The 16,658-nt window shown below is 40.3% G+C and overlaps 1 protein-coding gene across 3 annotated transcripts in view; it reads left to right on the forward strand.

Moving 5' to 3' along the window:
- pik3c2a (phosphatidylinositol-4-phosphate 3-kinase, catalytic subunit type 2 alpha) overlaps positions 1-16,658 on the forward strand; it is a 120,829-nt gene that overhangs the window by 53,578 nt on the left and 50,593 nt on the right. For 2 of the 3 annotated variants that reach the window (XM_080190126.1, XM_080190127.1), the window contains exons 6-10: positions 2,973-3,084; positions 4,210-4,289; positions 4,373-4,436; positions 7,009-7,155; positions 13,646-13,691. In XM_080190126.1, the coding sequence (XP_080046252.1) occupies positions 2,973-3,084; positions 4,210-4,289; positions 4,373-4,436; positions 7,009-7,155; positions 13,646-13,691 (449 nt within the window). Of the gene's footprint in view, positions 1-2,972; positions 3,085-4,209; positions 4,290-4,372; positions 4,437-7,008; positions 7,156-13,643; positions 13,692-16,658 lie in introns of all 3 variants that reach the window. The other variant, XM_080190128.1, reaches the window with a different exon arrangement.

Consider the following 16,658-nt stretch of genomic DNA (forward strand, 5'->3'; position numbering starts at 1 on the left):
GAATCTGGTGGAATTCTTTGAGGAGGTGACAAAAACGGTTGACGATGGGAGAGCCGTTGATGTCACCTATATGGATTTCAGTAAGGCGTTTGACAAAGTCCCTCACGGTAGGCTGGTAGAAAAGGTTAAGGCGCATGGGATACGAGGCCAGGTAGCTAGGTGGATTGAGAACTGGCTGGGAAATAGGAGACAGAGGGTAGTTGTGGAGGGTACCTTGTCGGGCTGGAGGCCAGTGACCAGTGGTGTGCCGCAGGGCTCGGTACTGGGACCTCTCCTCTTTGTAGTCTACATAAATGAGTTAGAAGAGGGCGTAGGTGGTGTGATCAGCAAGTTTGCTGATGACACCAAGATGGCAGGGTTGGCGGGTACTGAACTGGATTGTCAGGTGATACAACAGGATATAGATAGGTTGGTGCAGTGGGCAGATGGCATTTAATCCTGACAAATGCGAGGTGATGCATTTTGGACAGAATAATGCAGAGAGGAGCTATGTGATAAAAGGTAGGCCGATTTAGGAGTATAGACGTACAGAGGGACCTGGGAGTGCAGGTTCACAAATCCATGAAGGTTGCGTCACAAGTGGAGAACGTTGTTAGGAAGGCTTATGGGATGTTAGCCTTTATAGGAAGGGGCTTAGAGTATAAAAGCTGCCGTCTAATGCTTCAGTTATACAGAACGTTGGTTAGACCGCATTTGGAGTACTGCGTCCAGTTCTGGTCACCTTACTACCGGAAGGACGTGGAGTCTCTGGAAAGGGTGCAGAGGAGGTTTACCAGGATGTTGCCTGGCATGGGGGGACTGGGTTACGAGGAGAGGTTGAAGAGACTGGGGCTATTCTCCTTGGAAAGACGGAGATTGAGAGGGGACATGATAGAGGTATATAAGATACTGAAGGGAATAGATAGAGTTAATAGTGAGAGACTGCTCCCTAGACTGGGTACGAACACGAGAGGTCATCACTTAAGGGTGAGGGGGGGGAGGTATAATTTGGAGGTAAGAAGAAGGTTCTTTACGCAGAGAGTTGTGGGGGTCTGGAATGCGCTACCGAGTAGGGTGGTGGAGGCAGGAACGTTGGACTCGTTTAAGATGCAGTTAGATAGGCACATGAGTGAAACGAGAATGGAGGGATATGGTAGGGGCTATTAAATTAGGGTTAAACCTCGGGAGACACCGGAAGGGCAGGCTGTATGATTAATATTTTTTGTCTTTATTCCACAGGTGGAGGTCCACCTCGTGTCAAGCGAGGGGCATGCACACGGCAGGCCGTGCGTGGGCTGCTCTTGGAAGTCCAGGAGTGGCCTAGTACTTCATGTCGGTGTGTGTGCTTGATCCTGGACCGATAGACGGGCGCCACAACAGCTCAGTGACTAGCACTGCTAGCTGTGCAGATACATGGATTTGGGCCTGTGTCTGTGGGAGTTTGCGCATTCTCCCTGTGGTTGCGTGGGTTTCCTCCGGGCGCTCCGGTTTCCTCCCACACCCCAAAGATGTGCTCTTAGGCTAATCGGTTTCTACCAAATTGACACTATTTCTTCCCTGAATCTGACTGAGTAGGGTCCCATTCGTAGACATGCAGGGTAGAATAGGTGTAGGATGATGCGGCGGCGCGGGCTCGTTGGGCCGAAGGGCCTGTTTCCCATGCTGGGTTGTTCTTTGTTCTGGGCATTTCATCTCTCCAGTATAGCAATGTGCTCTTTAATCAATATTGACACCCCTTCTTCCTTTTCTATCTTTCGTGAACAATTTGTATCCAGTATTATTTGATTTCCAGCCCTGTTGCCACAACTTAATATGTGCATATGGCTATTTGCATCTGGAACTCAGTAATCTTATTTACCACAATCCATGCATCCACATACATGCACTGTAATAATTTAAACTTTATCTATTCCCTCTTATGTTGAATCCACTTTAATATTTCCTACTCTAGCGCTTTTTGTTTCGCCTTATGCTCTTTGCTCCTTGATGACCCTCTCTCTGGTATTCCCTCCTGGTTCTTTACCCATGTCAAGTTAGTTTAAACCTTCCCCAGTAGCACTAACAAATTGTCCCAGATAGGTTGCACTGATGGAGCCAAGAGCAATTTCTAACTGGCCCATACAAGCCCCATCTTTGCCCACAGCTAATCCCTGTGTCCCAAGAATCTGAAGCCCTCCCTCCTGCACCATCACACAGCCACGCATTCATCTCCTCTGTCCTTCTATTTTGTACTTTGGCGTTGTAATGGGAGCAATCTGTAAATGACTACTTTTATAATCCTGCTTGTGAATTTCCTACGTTTGGACCACAACCACTGTTCACTCTCCCTCTGGTTGCTTTGTGACATACTTGACCCTGCTAACAGAGAGACAATATATTATCTTGGATTGATGTTTGTAGTTGCAGAAATGCTTGTCTGTTCCCTGAACTATTGAATTGTCTATTGGTATTTCTGTTCCAATCTTGGTACACTGTCCTGCCCACAACACCTTCCCCACCTCTTTTACACTGAGCCAGTAATGGTGCCATGGATTTGATTCTGGCTACACTTGTCAGATTTGTGTATCACTTCCACCAATATTCAGAATTCTACACTGGTTGGAGAGCGAGAAGCAACTGGGTTTCTACTGCTCTACCTGCATTTTATTTTTCTTGACTACCTGGCTGTCGGCCATTCCCTCTATGCCTGCATACTCTTTTAGAATCATAGAATCTCCACAATGCAGAAGGAGGCTATTTGGCCCATCGAGTCTGCATCAACTCTCTGGTACCTGGTCATCTTCCCTAATGCTTAAGTGACTTGGTGTCATTTTGTTATATAATGCCTCTGTAAAGCACTTCAGGATATTTTTATTACTTTTAAAGGTGCTATATAAATGCAAGTTCTTACTTTTCAGATTGCATGTTTACATCTTCAGAAATGTAGCTCTAGATATTTCATAAAACATGAAACTTAATTTTACATGTCTGATATTTCTTCATATATATTTCAGTAACCACTGCTTAGGAAGCCACGAGTACATTCAGAACTGTCGTAAATGTGACACTGAGATCAAGCTACAGTTATTAAACCACAGTACAATTTCTAGAGCCTTAGCCCGCACGGTGAGCACAATTTATCAGTTCACTTATACAATTCTTTGGAACATGCATTTTGATTTTGGAGTAACAGACTTTGGAGTTGAACTAATTTCAGCATGTTGTAATATGAGCTGGAACAAAAATGCTCATTTATAATGAATTGAGAAGTTCCTAATGATCAGTGGATTTAAGCACTAAAGCGTCAATATATTTGGTTCATAAAATAGACTGCTTGGAAAATGCATATGTCACTATTATGGCAGAACCTGTTCTGAATTTGGAATTGAGAAATTTCCTTGGGGCAGAATAGTAGTAGTTATGCTATGTATACCAATGGATATTCTGGGTAATCTTATAGCTCTTGAAGTTGACCATGGACCTTTTCAGTGTTGAACAGTTTTATTGTCCTGCGTTTCACTTAAAATGTGTACTACTCAAAAAAAAAGTGACAGCAAATGTTTCAAAATCATAAGCCTTTCTTTAAGGATTTATCTTTTTGAAATTATGCAAAGACCTTTTTCTTTTGAAGTATTTGAAATTAAGCCAATTCTACTTTCTACCACGTTTTTTGACAATGTCTTTAATTTGAGCAAAATATCCTTGATCTCCCTGTCTTTGTTAAACCTCTTGCTGTCAGAGCACCTATTAACTTCTGTGAATTCCTTTTAAGTCAGCTTGCACATGCCAATTTAGTGTAGTCGTTTTGAATGAAAGGTCTTGCAGTATATGGCACTATATTTTAACTTCATCGGTTTAATGAACGTTTGGCATTTGCAGTACTTGGTTCAGTCATGCTGCTGAATGTTTTTTCCGCTTTCCCACAATTTGCCACATTTTAATTTGGCAGGACTGGGTCATGTAAATTGTTCTCATTCATCCCAGTTTTTAACCTTTGTATCCTTATTTCATGCTCATTTTACCTCAAAAAAATTGGCAAGTGGATCCAAGTAAAAAGCACATCTTTTACTGCTTTGTTTATTGAAGCAGACAACAATAGTACTGGAATATGAGCATAAAATGTGCAGTTGATGCCAGTTTTGTTCATGAAAACATTTGGTAAATGTTTCTTCCATCTTGAGGATGGAACCAATAATAAGTTGTCTTGACAAAAATTAATAATGAACTCTCTCAAATCTGTACAATGAACAGGCAGAAGATGATGAGACACCTACTGATCTTGAGAAATACCTCTGCCAGGTGGAAAAACCCTTCAAAGAAGTTATTAAAAGGTAAGATTTTCATTCCATATTTAAATTAGTATCCACTATTTCCTTGATTTGGCCACTTATAAATATATGCCTTTTTTGTCTAGACAATGTCTTGCTGAGCTTTTGGAAGTTTATCATAACCGTACAAAGGCATGCCTTCAAAGAGAAGTAAGTATTATTTTGCAATGAAGTATGACTTTCTCTGGCATTTTAGAAAAATAAAACGAGAAATGGAGCATGTCCAAACCTCATTGAGAACGTTGCATGGTATGCATGTCAAAATAGAACTGTGGTTAAATACTTCGAACCATGGTTGTCTCATGCATTATCAATCTGAAGAGCACAATCATGTCTGAGGTGGTTTCAATCAATATTTATGGAAGAGAAGAATGGGGGAACCTAAGTTGGTTAATTGGAATGGAAGATAATGCATTTTCTACATTCCCCATGAAGCAATAATTGACAGCCATTCCAGAATAGAAAATGAGTTTCTTGCATCAAGGGTGCTCTGATCTTGATGATAAATTGACATTCTCCATTTGAAAATCATATCTGAAGCAATGTCCTCAAGTTAATTTGAGTTGGTAATTTCCTTCAAATGGGCTACTTTTCAAAGTATCTGTATCCAAGCAGTTGAAGACAATGATGTCCACCATAGTATTGCTACAGGAGTTCCTCTGAAATGTTCTAGACCCAAACATGTTCAGCTGCTTCATCCTCCAACATAAGATCTGATGTGGGAATGTTTGCTGTTTTGACAAGTCTATAGTTATTGAAATGATCAATGTCAGCAAGAGGCAATGTCTGGACAGTATTCGGGGTTGGATTGACCTGGTCAGTGGCAAGTCACATTCATGCCACACGCCTGCCAGGTAATGACCATTTCCAACTAGAGAGAAAAACTATCCTTCTTTCCTTAACATTTAATAACTACCACAGCTTCATGTAATGAGAGTTACCATTGACCAGGTACTGAATTGGATCAGCCAGATAAATACTGTCACTGCAAGAGCGGACCAGAGGCTGTTAATTCTGTAGTGAGCAATTTGCCACCTGATTCCTGGAAGTTCTTCCCCATCACCCTCTACAAGGCACAATCCAAGAATGTATTGGATTACTCTCCGTTTGCCTGGATTAGTGCAGTTCTGACAACACCCAAGAATTATGGCACTATCCAGGACACAGCAGCATACTTTATTGGCACATGTACCACCTTTTAAACATTTACTTCCTTCCCAGTTGCATCTTCAAAACCCACAATCCCTAAAATGACCAGGGTAGTAGATGCCCAGGAATGCTATCATGTGCAAATCCACTCCCAAGTCTCTCACCATCCTGATTTGAAACTAAAGCATTGCTCCTTCAAAATCCTTTAACTTCCTCCCTACCAAAGTGGGTTGGCAATGTAGAGACTGTAGTAGTTCAAGATGATTGTTCAATACCACCTTTTACAAGACCAATTTGGAATAGGTAAACACTGGTCTAATTAGCTGGCCTGCATATAATGTGGAGGTTTTCCAGTATGAATCCGAACATGGGTGACCTCCCAGTAATGGAACCTCAAGCAAGGAATGTAGGATTTGTTATCATTGTACTTAGTGCCTACCCAAATGATGAGAGACCATCAACTTTTTCTTCCAATGTTAAGTTGCTGGGGCTTCTGAGGTGAAGGAAAACTGGTTAGAGCTTATTTCCAGTCATTGCTGCTATAGTGATGCAAAAGTGAGAATACCCTTTGGAAGCAAACGTGTGTTGGCTGTGGCTCAGTTGGTAGCACACGCTCCTCTGATATAAAAGATTCTGAGTTCATGTCCTACTCAGGTTTGAACATGAATATTGAGGTTGATACTCCAGTGCAGTCCTGAGGAAGATTTGCACTGTCAGAAGTGCAGTCTTTTTAGATGAGATCTAAAACCATGGATGCTTCTGCCTACTAAAGTGATGTGAAAGATCCCTTGGCAGTATTTTGAAGAAGAGCAGCAGCCTTGGCTAATATTGTTCCTTTGCGCAACATCAGAAAAGGAAAATAGATTATCTGATCATTATCGTAGAATCTATACTGTGCCAAAGGAGGTCATTCAGCCCATCAAGCCTGCACTGATGACAATCCCATCCAAGCTCTATCCCTGTAACCCCACATATTTATCCTGCTAATCTCCCTGACAGTAAGGGGCAATTTAGCATAGACAATCAACCTAACCCCCTCAGCTTTAGAGTGTGGTAGGAAACTGGAGCAGACACTGGGAGAATGTGCAAACTCCATGCGTACAATCACCTGAGGCTGGAATTGAACCAGGGTCAATGGTGCTGTGAGGCAGCAGTGCTAACCACTATGCCACCCAACTTTAGTGTTTACTGCACACAAATTAATTGCAGTGTTTCCAACATTATAAAAGTGACTATCTTTCAAAAAGTGCTTTGAGACATCCACTGGTCATGAAAGTGTTGATATAGATGCAAATATTCCTTTTTCCTGCATATTGGAATTTTTTTCAAATTTTTCTTTTTTCTTAAAAAAAAGCATCAGCCAAGTTCAGCAGCATGGCAAAACCCATATTAACACTCTTGCAGAAGGAATACTTCAGCATTTCAGTTACACCTTTTCTGTTGTGTTAGAATAAAAATGTGAACATGAAGCTCCTAACATTTTCTTCAATTAAGATTATTGCTTATATTTGTGGCATGTACTGTTTGCCTTAGCATGTATGTACAATTTCCTGTTCTGTTTACTTTTAACCAGGGGAAACAGTACAAAATGGTGGAGCAGATTATCCAGTCTGTAAAGGATATTTGCAGTGCACTGGATGGTGCAGAGACTAAGGCTGTCACTGATGCTGTAAAAAAATTAAAACGTGCTGTTAACCTACCAAAAAGTAAAACTGTTGAGGTAAGATCATTGATTTTTGCATTAATTTCTAATCCACTGAACAGCAAATGTTCCTTCTCCCACTATGTTTTGCAGTAGCAGGCAGGATATCTTTGTAATAGTTTAAATGTTTAAAGTGATGTTTTCTACTATTATTATTGATTGGCTAGATTTGTTTTCTATTTCTTGCCCAAGAACAAATTCTTCTACAGGGTGTAGAGCATTAAACTGAGTGCATTGTTTGAACAGTATATTTTACACATGAAAGGGGGTGAGCAAGTAATGATCCAAAGGATAAAGCTTCTTGGGCAGTACTTGGCATAACTGTTTTTATTACGTTGGCATACTGATTCATCTAATCGGATATAATGGCAAATATTTCTCTATAATCAGGTGATCACATTGGTCTGCTTTTTTTCCAAAAGTCCCATCATTGATTTTGGCCTGTAATCACAGTCCACACTGAAAATGGTCACCTTTATCACTTCTTTTATCATTGAGCTTAGACTGAATAGAACTTCATAGGTTCAGTTGAAGTGATTACTGTCACCCAATGTGGTGTATTATATTTTCAATCTTAACCTCTTTGCCCCTCACCAAAAAGAATTGTTGGCTTGTAATCGCTATTCTAATAGTCACATGATACAGTGGCTCTTGACCATTGAAATCCATCCCCATCAATTCACGTGGAGCTTATCATCTGTAACAATCCGCAACTAAGACCTTAAAACTCAAGTTCAGTTGTACACAAAATATTGGTGAGAATTATATTGCTGGACTGGCATCATCTGACCAGTGAAATTTGTAGCATTTCTGAAGTGGATGAGATTGCCCTGCTGATTAGACTTGCAATTTGGCAACTTCATTGAAGATAAAATCCTATTGATATAATTAGTTCAAACATTTCACCATTACATGAAGTACATGTAAAATACAAATGTGACAAAAAATCCAGAAAATGTTTGCGAACGTAATGGTTGATCTAATTTATTACTCATTGGACATTCCCTCAGGTGCAAATTTGAAAAGGGAAAGATTTATGTTAAAAGGAAGCCATTTATGTTTCACTTTATTAATCCTAGTCACCGTTCCAAAAAATGGATTTCTAATTAATAACAGGAAGTTATGAATCCTCTCTCTTACACTAAATGTAGTTAATCACTTTTATTCCCTGAAGCCGGTCACTGTTTTTAGTTTAAGGTCAGTAGTTTGAAGAATGTCCATGTTTTGCATACCAACAAAATGTCCTCGGTAATACAATAAAAGCAATATACTGGAATCTGAAGTAATAACAAAGTACTGGAAAAACCCAGCGGGTCTGGCACCATCTGTGGAGAGAGAAACAGAGTTAACAATTTGAGCTCAACATGACTCTTCTACCAAACTTCCGAAGAAGTCACATTGGACCCAAACTCTGTTTCTCTCTTCGCAGTTGCTGGCAAACCTTGAGTTTTTCCAGCACTTTGTTTTTATTTCATTGTTCTCTGTACTTATAGCTTCAAAAACAGAGTTTTTAAAATTATGAACAGGATATGAGCAGTTGATGTAGTCTATTTGAATTTCAGCAAAGCTTTTGACAAGGTCCCACGTGAGAGACTTATAAAGAAGGTAAATGCACATGGGATACAGGGTAATTTGATAAAGTGGGTTCAAAATTGGCTCAATTGTAAGAGACAGAGGGTGATGACAGAAGGCAGCTTTAGTATTGGAAGCCAGTGATCTATCACAGGGATCTGCACTGGCTCTCCTATTATTTGTCATTTATATAAATGACAGACGATTATGTGGATGGTATGATTAAGTTTGTGATTGACACAAGTTGGCCTGGTGAAATTGAGTTTCTTGGGCTAAAGGAAGATATAAATGGGATTGTCAAACAGGCACGTTAGTGACAGATGGAATTTAAACCTGAAAAGTGAGAAGTGATGCACTTTGGAAGGAGGGGCGTGACACTATGAAGTTCTGAGGAATCAAGGGACCTTGATGTGTTTGTCCATAGGCCTCTGAAGGCCATGACAGGGTGGTGAAAAGGGTACATGGGATACTTGCCTTTATCATGATGCATAGATTACAAAATAAGAGCAATTATGTTGGAATTGTATGGAACTTTGAGGTCACAGCTGAAGTAGTGAGAGCAATTCTTGTTGCCACTTAACAGGAAGGATGTCATAGAGGTTTACAGCATGGAAACAGGTCCTTTGGCCCAACTTGTCCATGCTGTCCCTTTAACCACTACATCCCAAATACCCACATTTGGCTGATATCCTTTATACCCATCTTATCTATGTAACATATAAACACTTATACCTGCCTTTACTATTACTTTTGGCAGCTGGTTCCAGACACTCACCACCTTCTGTGTGAAAAAATTGCCTTTCTGGACACTTTTTTGTATTCCTCCTCTGTCTCACCTTAAATCTATGCCCCTGAGTTTTAGACCCCCCTACCTTTGGGAAAGGATATTGACTATCAAGCTGATCTATGCCCCTCATTATTTTATAGACCTTTATAAGACCATCCCCAAGCCTCCTACGCTTACGTGGAAAGAAAGCCCAGCTTCTCCTTTTTAATTCAAACTATCATATCCCAGTAGCATCCAAGTAAATCTTTTCTGCACTCTTTCTAGTTTAATAGTATCCTTTTTCTAATAGGGTGACCAGAACTGTACACAGTATTCCAAGTGTGGCCTTACCAATGTCTTGTACAACTTGTCCCAACTCCTGTATACATATGATTGCATTAGAGAGAGAAATTCACCAGGATGCTGCCTTGGGTAAAACATTTATGAAGAGAGGTTGGATAGACTTGGGTTTTTTTTTGTTGGAGCAGAAAAGAATGAGGGGTAACCTGATTGAGGTGTACTAGATCATGAGGTGCATGGACCAAGTGGATAGGAAGCAGCAGTTTCTCCTTGGTTGAAAAGTCAGTGAAGAGAGGATAGGTTCAAGGTGGGGGCAGGAGGTTTGGGGGGATACGAGGAAACTTTTTTTACCCAAAGGGTGGTGACAGTTCAGAATGTGCTGCCTGGAAGGGTGGTACAGACAGACTGTCTCACCTCTTTAAAAAGTACCTGGATGAGCACTTTGAACATAGCATTCAAAACTATGTCATGTACTGGTAAATGGGATTAGTTGATTTAGGTGATTCTCGAGTGTCCACGTGGACTCTCTTGCACTTTGATTCTGTGAACAGAACAACTAGCAAATGGTGAATAGTTGGAGTATAAATTGCCAGTGGTGACTATTGAAACAAAAATGATATAAGTGGGTCCAGAAACTATTGGGTACTTTTTTCTGTACCAAAGATTGCAATCTCTGCCTCCTATCTGATCTTAAGTTGCAATCCTCATCCAGTACACTAACCGAAAAAGAAACAGATTTCCACCCTATAACATCACTCATTGCACCCATTCCGTCATTTTTATTATAGTACTATCTCAGCTCATCCTACACAGTGCTACCCATACTATGCCACATACCAAACCCTGAAAAGCTCAACAATCTTGGTCCTTGTGAACATATTTTGGCTTCCAGCCCTCGATACCTCAGACTCATCCCAAGTCCTCGCTTTGAGCGCTCCTCCCTCTTTGCTTTTCTCTTCTGTCACGTCACGTTATGTTGCCTTCCTGCCAACTGATTGGATTCTCTGTACAAATGGATTGGCTATAGTAACAAGAGGCACAGTGAAGTTGTCCTTGATCTTACTAAAGACACTGTCAAAAGGTTTAAAGGTCATAAGAACATAAGAACATAAGAACATAAGAAATAGGAGCAGGAGTAGGCCATCTAGCCCTTCGAGCCTGCCCCGCCATTCAATAAGATCATGGCTGATCTGTTGTGGCTCAGTTCCACTTTCCCGCCCTCTCCCCATAACCCTTAATCCCCTCTCTTATCAAGAACCCATCAACCCGCTTCTTAAAAATATTTAGCGAGGCAGCCTCCACCACTTCAACGGGCAGAGAATTCCAGAGATTCACCACCCTTTGAGTGAAGAAGTTCCTCCTCAACTCCGTTCTAAACTGCCTCCCCTTTATCTTGAGGCTGTGCCCCCTAGTCCTACTGTCTTTTTTGAGCGGGAAGAGTCTCTCCACCTCTATCCTATCCATCCCATTCATCATCTTATACGTCTCAATGAGATCTCCCCTCATTCTTCTAAACTCTAACGAGTACAAGCCTAGTTTATTCAGCCTCTCCTCATAGCTCAATCCCCTCAACTCCGGTATCAGCCTAGTAAACCTCCTGTGCACTCCCTCCAGGGCCAAAATATCCTTGCGCAGGTGCGGCGCCCAAAACTGCACACAGTACTCCAGCTGCGGCCTCACCAATGCCCTATACAGCTGCAGCAAGACCTCCCTACTTTTATATTCAATCCCCCTTGCTATGAAGGCCAGCATCCCATTCGCCTTCCTGACCACCTGCTGCACCTGCAAGCTGGGTTTTTGCGACTCATGCACAAGGACCCCGAGGTCCCTCTGCACCGTCGCCTGCTGCAGTTTTTCGCCACGTAAGGTCAATGATTGTGGCTTTTTTCTTGGTGAAACTAAATGCTGTTCTGCTGGCAAGTGCTAAGCATTTTAATTTCAAGTGATAAGTGATTATGAATAAACATAGTGAAGTGTTATTTTAGCTTTGTGAAGCTGGTACCCTTGAACACAATATTGACTTTGTAGTTTCATTTTCAGTTTTCAGAGTACATGTCATGGAAATAAATCCATATTAGATTCAACTTGAATGAAAATTAATTGTATTACAGCCAGTTTAATTGGTGCAGTTATGATGTCCCATAGGGACTATCAGAACAGTATTTTTGAGATTATTCTAAATGCATTAGATACAGCACAGTGGTTAGCACTGCTTCCTCTCAGCTTTAGGGACCTGCATTCAATTCCCAGCTTGGGTGACTGTGCAGAGTTTGCACGTTCTCCCCATGTCTGCATGGGATTCCCCAAATGCTCCAGTTTCCCCACACAGTGTGAAAGACATCCTGGTGAGGTGCATTGGCCATGCTAAATTCTCTGATTACCCAAACAAGCACAGGAGTGTGGTGACCTAGGGAAGTTTTCACAGTCACGTCATTGGAGTGTTAATGTAAGCCTACTTGTGACACTAACAAATACACTTTAAATTTAAACTTTGAACTTTAAAACATGAACAATAGATAGCAGTAGAAAAATGAAGTGATTTTTGCTATTTTAAAATGTCAACTTTCCAAAAGACAGTATTTACAAAGAATTTTGAAACGTTTGTTCTATATTCAAATTTCTGTTCACTGGGTTTTTGCTGTTTAAATGAGTTCAGTTTTGTAAAACTTCACTAAACTACTGCAGATTCTGGAAACCTGAAATCAGAACAGAAAATGCTGGATAAGCTCAGCAGGTCTGTGGAGAGAGAAACAACAGCTAATGTTTCCATGACTCTGCTAAAGAATTTTATACATCATTTTCTGTGAAGGGTTACAGAATTGAATTTTTAAATGGTCTTCCAAGTAAAAGGACAGTAACAATAAGTCTCGAGCGCTGAAGGGGTTTGATTTATCAATTCTATCCTGTTAATTCCTCACACTCCTATCAGTGGCAGAGCCTTCAATCATGAAGGCCATCTTCCTAAATCTGCTAATCTTTCTAGATCTCCTTTTCATCATCTTCCCATGTTGTCTTAAAACTTCCCTTCAGCCACTCTGTTTCTTTCAATCTGATCCTCAATTTTTTTTTAAATTCTTTCATGGAACGTAGGTGTCACTGACTAGGCTAAAGCTCTAGTTGGCCTCCATTTCAGAGGGCGTTTAAGAGTCAACCACATTGCTGTGTGGATTTTGTCACATGCAAGAAAGCTATTCTTCTCCGAAGGGCATTATAACAGGAGACAAACACCATCAGTGCCACACAATGCAACGGGCCCTGAGCAGCATAATCGGATGCATAAATGCAATAAATCGCTCGAAGGAAGAAAGGGGAAGAGAATGAAGAGCCAAACTTGAAGAACTCAGTGTTTTTTCACAAGACTTAATTATAGTGAGCTGTGTCAAATGATGAAGCACAAAGTGAAGGCTAAGCATCTTCCTACATCCATTAACAAAAATTGAACAATGAGTCATATTTCATGGTCATCGTTAGATTTTTAATTGCAGATTTTCATTGAACTCAAATTCCACCATCTGCTGTGGTGAGATTCGAATCCTGGTCCCCAGATCATTGTTCCGGGTCTCTGGATTACTGGTCCAGTGACGGTACCACAGGGCCACCACATCCCCCAATTATGCAATCCTTTTGGATTTATTCTTAAAGGTAGCTACCGTATAAACGCAAGTTTACCAAGTTGGAATAGTTGGTTCCCCTAAACAAAGCAATTTTCGGGTTTAAGTAAAGTAGAGGATAACTAACACGCTGATTGGAGTGTGAAACATTATTACACTTCAAAATTTGGCTTTTCCCCTGCATTTCATTTCACGCCTTAAGTGCATCTACCTCTTCCTAATGATTGAAACCAATTGTTGTCTTGTTCTTTATCCACAGGTCAAATCGAAAGATAGTGGTGATTCATCTAATGGTGCAAAGAATGGTATGTCATACCAGGCAAAATTTTCCAGTTGCCTGTGACTTGATTGTTGTGAGTGTAAACATTTCACAAGGTTGTGAATTGCTTTGAGTGTCACAGCAGCTGAGTTGGTGAGAGTGATGTGATTTCTTTTTCTCTCTCTCTCTTTTGGTCCTCCCCTTCCCCCAAAAAGTTCCAAGCCTTTCTTCACATTATGCTAAACTGTAATACTCCAATGTATGAGAAAGAAGGTGTGCTAAACCTTTTATTAGTCACTGGTTAAGCCTCACCTGGAGTATGATGACCAGTTCTGGCATCACACTAGGAAGAACCTTGCATTCATCACAGTGGAGTTAGGAGAGGGTGCAGAAGAGATTGCTAAAAGAATGCCAGTGAGACGGAATTTCAATTATGTGGAGAGAACAGAGAAGCTTAAATTGCTCTTAGTGACAGATGGTTAAGAGATATTCAAAATTGAGGGCTCGTTCCCAAATTGATGGGAATAATTATCAATAGATCTTTAAGTAGAGGACACAGGTTCGAGATAATGGGCAAAGTAACCAGTGGTGAGATGGGGAGAGTATGCTAATGTAAGGGTGATAGAAGCAAATCCAATATGAATTTTCAAAGGGGAATTGTATATATATTTGTAAAGGAAACTAATTGCTAGGCTGTGAGGGAAAATTGGGGGCAGAGGATAAATAAATCAGAGTTAACATAGGGCAAGGGAGAAGGCTTGGTCAGAGATTCTATCAGAGTTGGTGCAGACTCAATGGGCTGAATGGCCTCCTCCTGCACTGTAGGGATTCTTTGAAGTTTGTAACTAATGCTAAGCACCCAAACAAACTTATAAATATGGAATGTCAAAATTCTCCACTATAATAAAAATTTCCAAATTGATTTTGTTTAGATTGTTAGATTTCACTATTGCAGTTCTTTGACCAAAGGCAGGTCCAACCCATAGTGTCACAACCTCCACCATGGGTAGGGGCAGGGACACTAGTCCTGTGTCCACCCCCTAAGGAGTCCAAGTTATAGTAGCAACATGCATATTTTAGTCTGGAGCTATGAAGCATGATGGTAGATGTTCCAATTTTCTTAACATGTAGTATGTCACTCTCCTGTAACTTGGCTGACCAGCAATCTTTCCTGCTGGAAGTCCTGTCATTGGCAGATGTTGGAAGGAGTAGCAAGTTGTTACTCAATCTGTTTGTCTATGTTATGCACCTTCTTTGGCTATCAAACTCTAGAGTGAGACTTGAACGTGGAGCTTCTAGCTCTGAAGCAGGCACACTACCCACTGTGCCACATCTATTTCACTATATAAAATATTTTAATTAGAAATGAAGGGATTTGGCTTTTAATTTCCTGCTTTGCTCTCTGAGAATACTTTCATTGTGATTGACTGCTTACCCTGTTTGCTGGAAACAGCATCACTGTCACTTGGAGATCCTTTTAATTTAGTGTTAGAAAAGGGATGCAGCCTGTTCATCGCTCCCTAATGGGTATAATTTCAAGAACCCTGGTACTACTTGTGTATTGTAATTGTACTTGTGTCCTTTTTTATTATACGAATACCTGATGTCCAAAATCTGATACGAATTTAGCATCACTCTTCAATTCTGTCACTGTAAAAATACACCCTTATTATGGCCTTATTGCCTGGTGTCAGAACTTAGTGATTTGAATATTTGTGCTCCCCAGTAATATGAGACTTTGTTTTTCCTAACCAAAGTGTAATGCCTCTCTGTTATCTATATTGAAATTAACTTGCCAATTGTATGCCCACCTTACAAGTTTAATGGTGGCTTGTAATATATTGAAGTCTTTCTTCGTGTTGACTATCTCAAATTTGAAGATATCTACAAATTTAAAAATGCTTTTTGATTCCAATCGTTAATATAAATCAGGAACAACAGTGGTCCCAATATTGATCCTATGAGCCCTTTTTCCCATTGTCTAACACTCATAATGTCTACTGATAGCTTGTTTTGTGCCTTTTTGGTTGGCTTGCTATCTGTCCTTATCCTTTTGACATGGGTTATTCCAATTTTTATTCTCTCTTCAATTATGTGGGGCCTTTTTATGGAAGTAGAATTTGCAGGATTAATTGCAAAATGCAGTTTGGGTGTTGGAGGCCAATGCACATAATGACTATCTCTTTTGAGCATTCGCTGTGTAATTTGCTGAATTTGGATGCCTTGAAATCATACCTAAGGTTTTCTGATTTGATTTCTAATCAACAGGCTGAAGTATTCCAATAAATATGAATTGTTGCTGAAATAGTTTTGCCATTGCTTATGTATTGTAAGTTGTCAATCCACCTAACACTTTGAAGTGGAACAACTGACATTTGCTCCAGCATGCCATTATATTGGAACAAGTCAGACTTGATTAGTAATGATTTTTATCTGTTTGCTACAACTTTGAGCCAATTTCCTACTTGAAGGTGGAGAATAGTGAACTATCCCAATAAATGGTTACTCATTTGAGTTTAATATGCTTTTAATAGACATGTTTTAGAGTGTACAATATCCTTGCAGTCCAGTTTTCAAATTAGTTTGATTTCTATCTGGTTTTTGGCAGCAAAGTTTGTAAACACTAAATTACATTTCACCTTTATCTCACCCAATCATTTGTAGTTTTCCCACACTATTTATCATAATCGAACAAAGTAATACTGTAGGCAATCGATGTTAAGTGTTTGATTTACCTTGTTTGGCAATAAACAGTCGCATCTGTTTGACTTTGCTATAGGTGTGGCTGTGTTGCAGTTAGATATCCTCAGTTTGGATACTGTTTTAACTGCAACAGTAATTGGTGCATATCTTGTATGCTTACCTTTCTTGCAACTTACCAATGAGTGCAAGGCACAATTGTTATAGTCTGCAAGAAACTAGATCCCATGGTCCTGAGTGTTTTTGGAAAGTAACTTGTTTATTCATCAGGACAGAAGCAGGCTCCTTCAGATTAGTAGTACTTTTATCCTCG

This window comes from Carcharhinus amblyrhynchos, chromosome 6 (assembly GCF_965287045.1).
Source record: "Carcharhinus amblyrhynchos chromosome 6, sCarAmb.v2.hapA, whole genome shotgun sequence".
Taxonomy (NCBI): domain Eukaryota; kingdom Metazoa; phylum Chordata; class Chondrichthyes; order Carcharhiniformes; family Carcharhinidae; genus Carcharhinus; species Carcharhinus amblyrhynchos.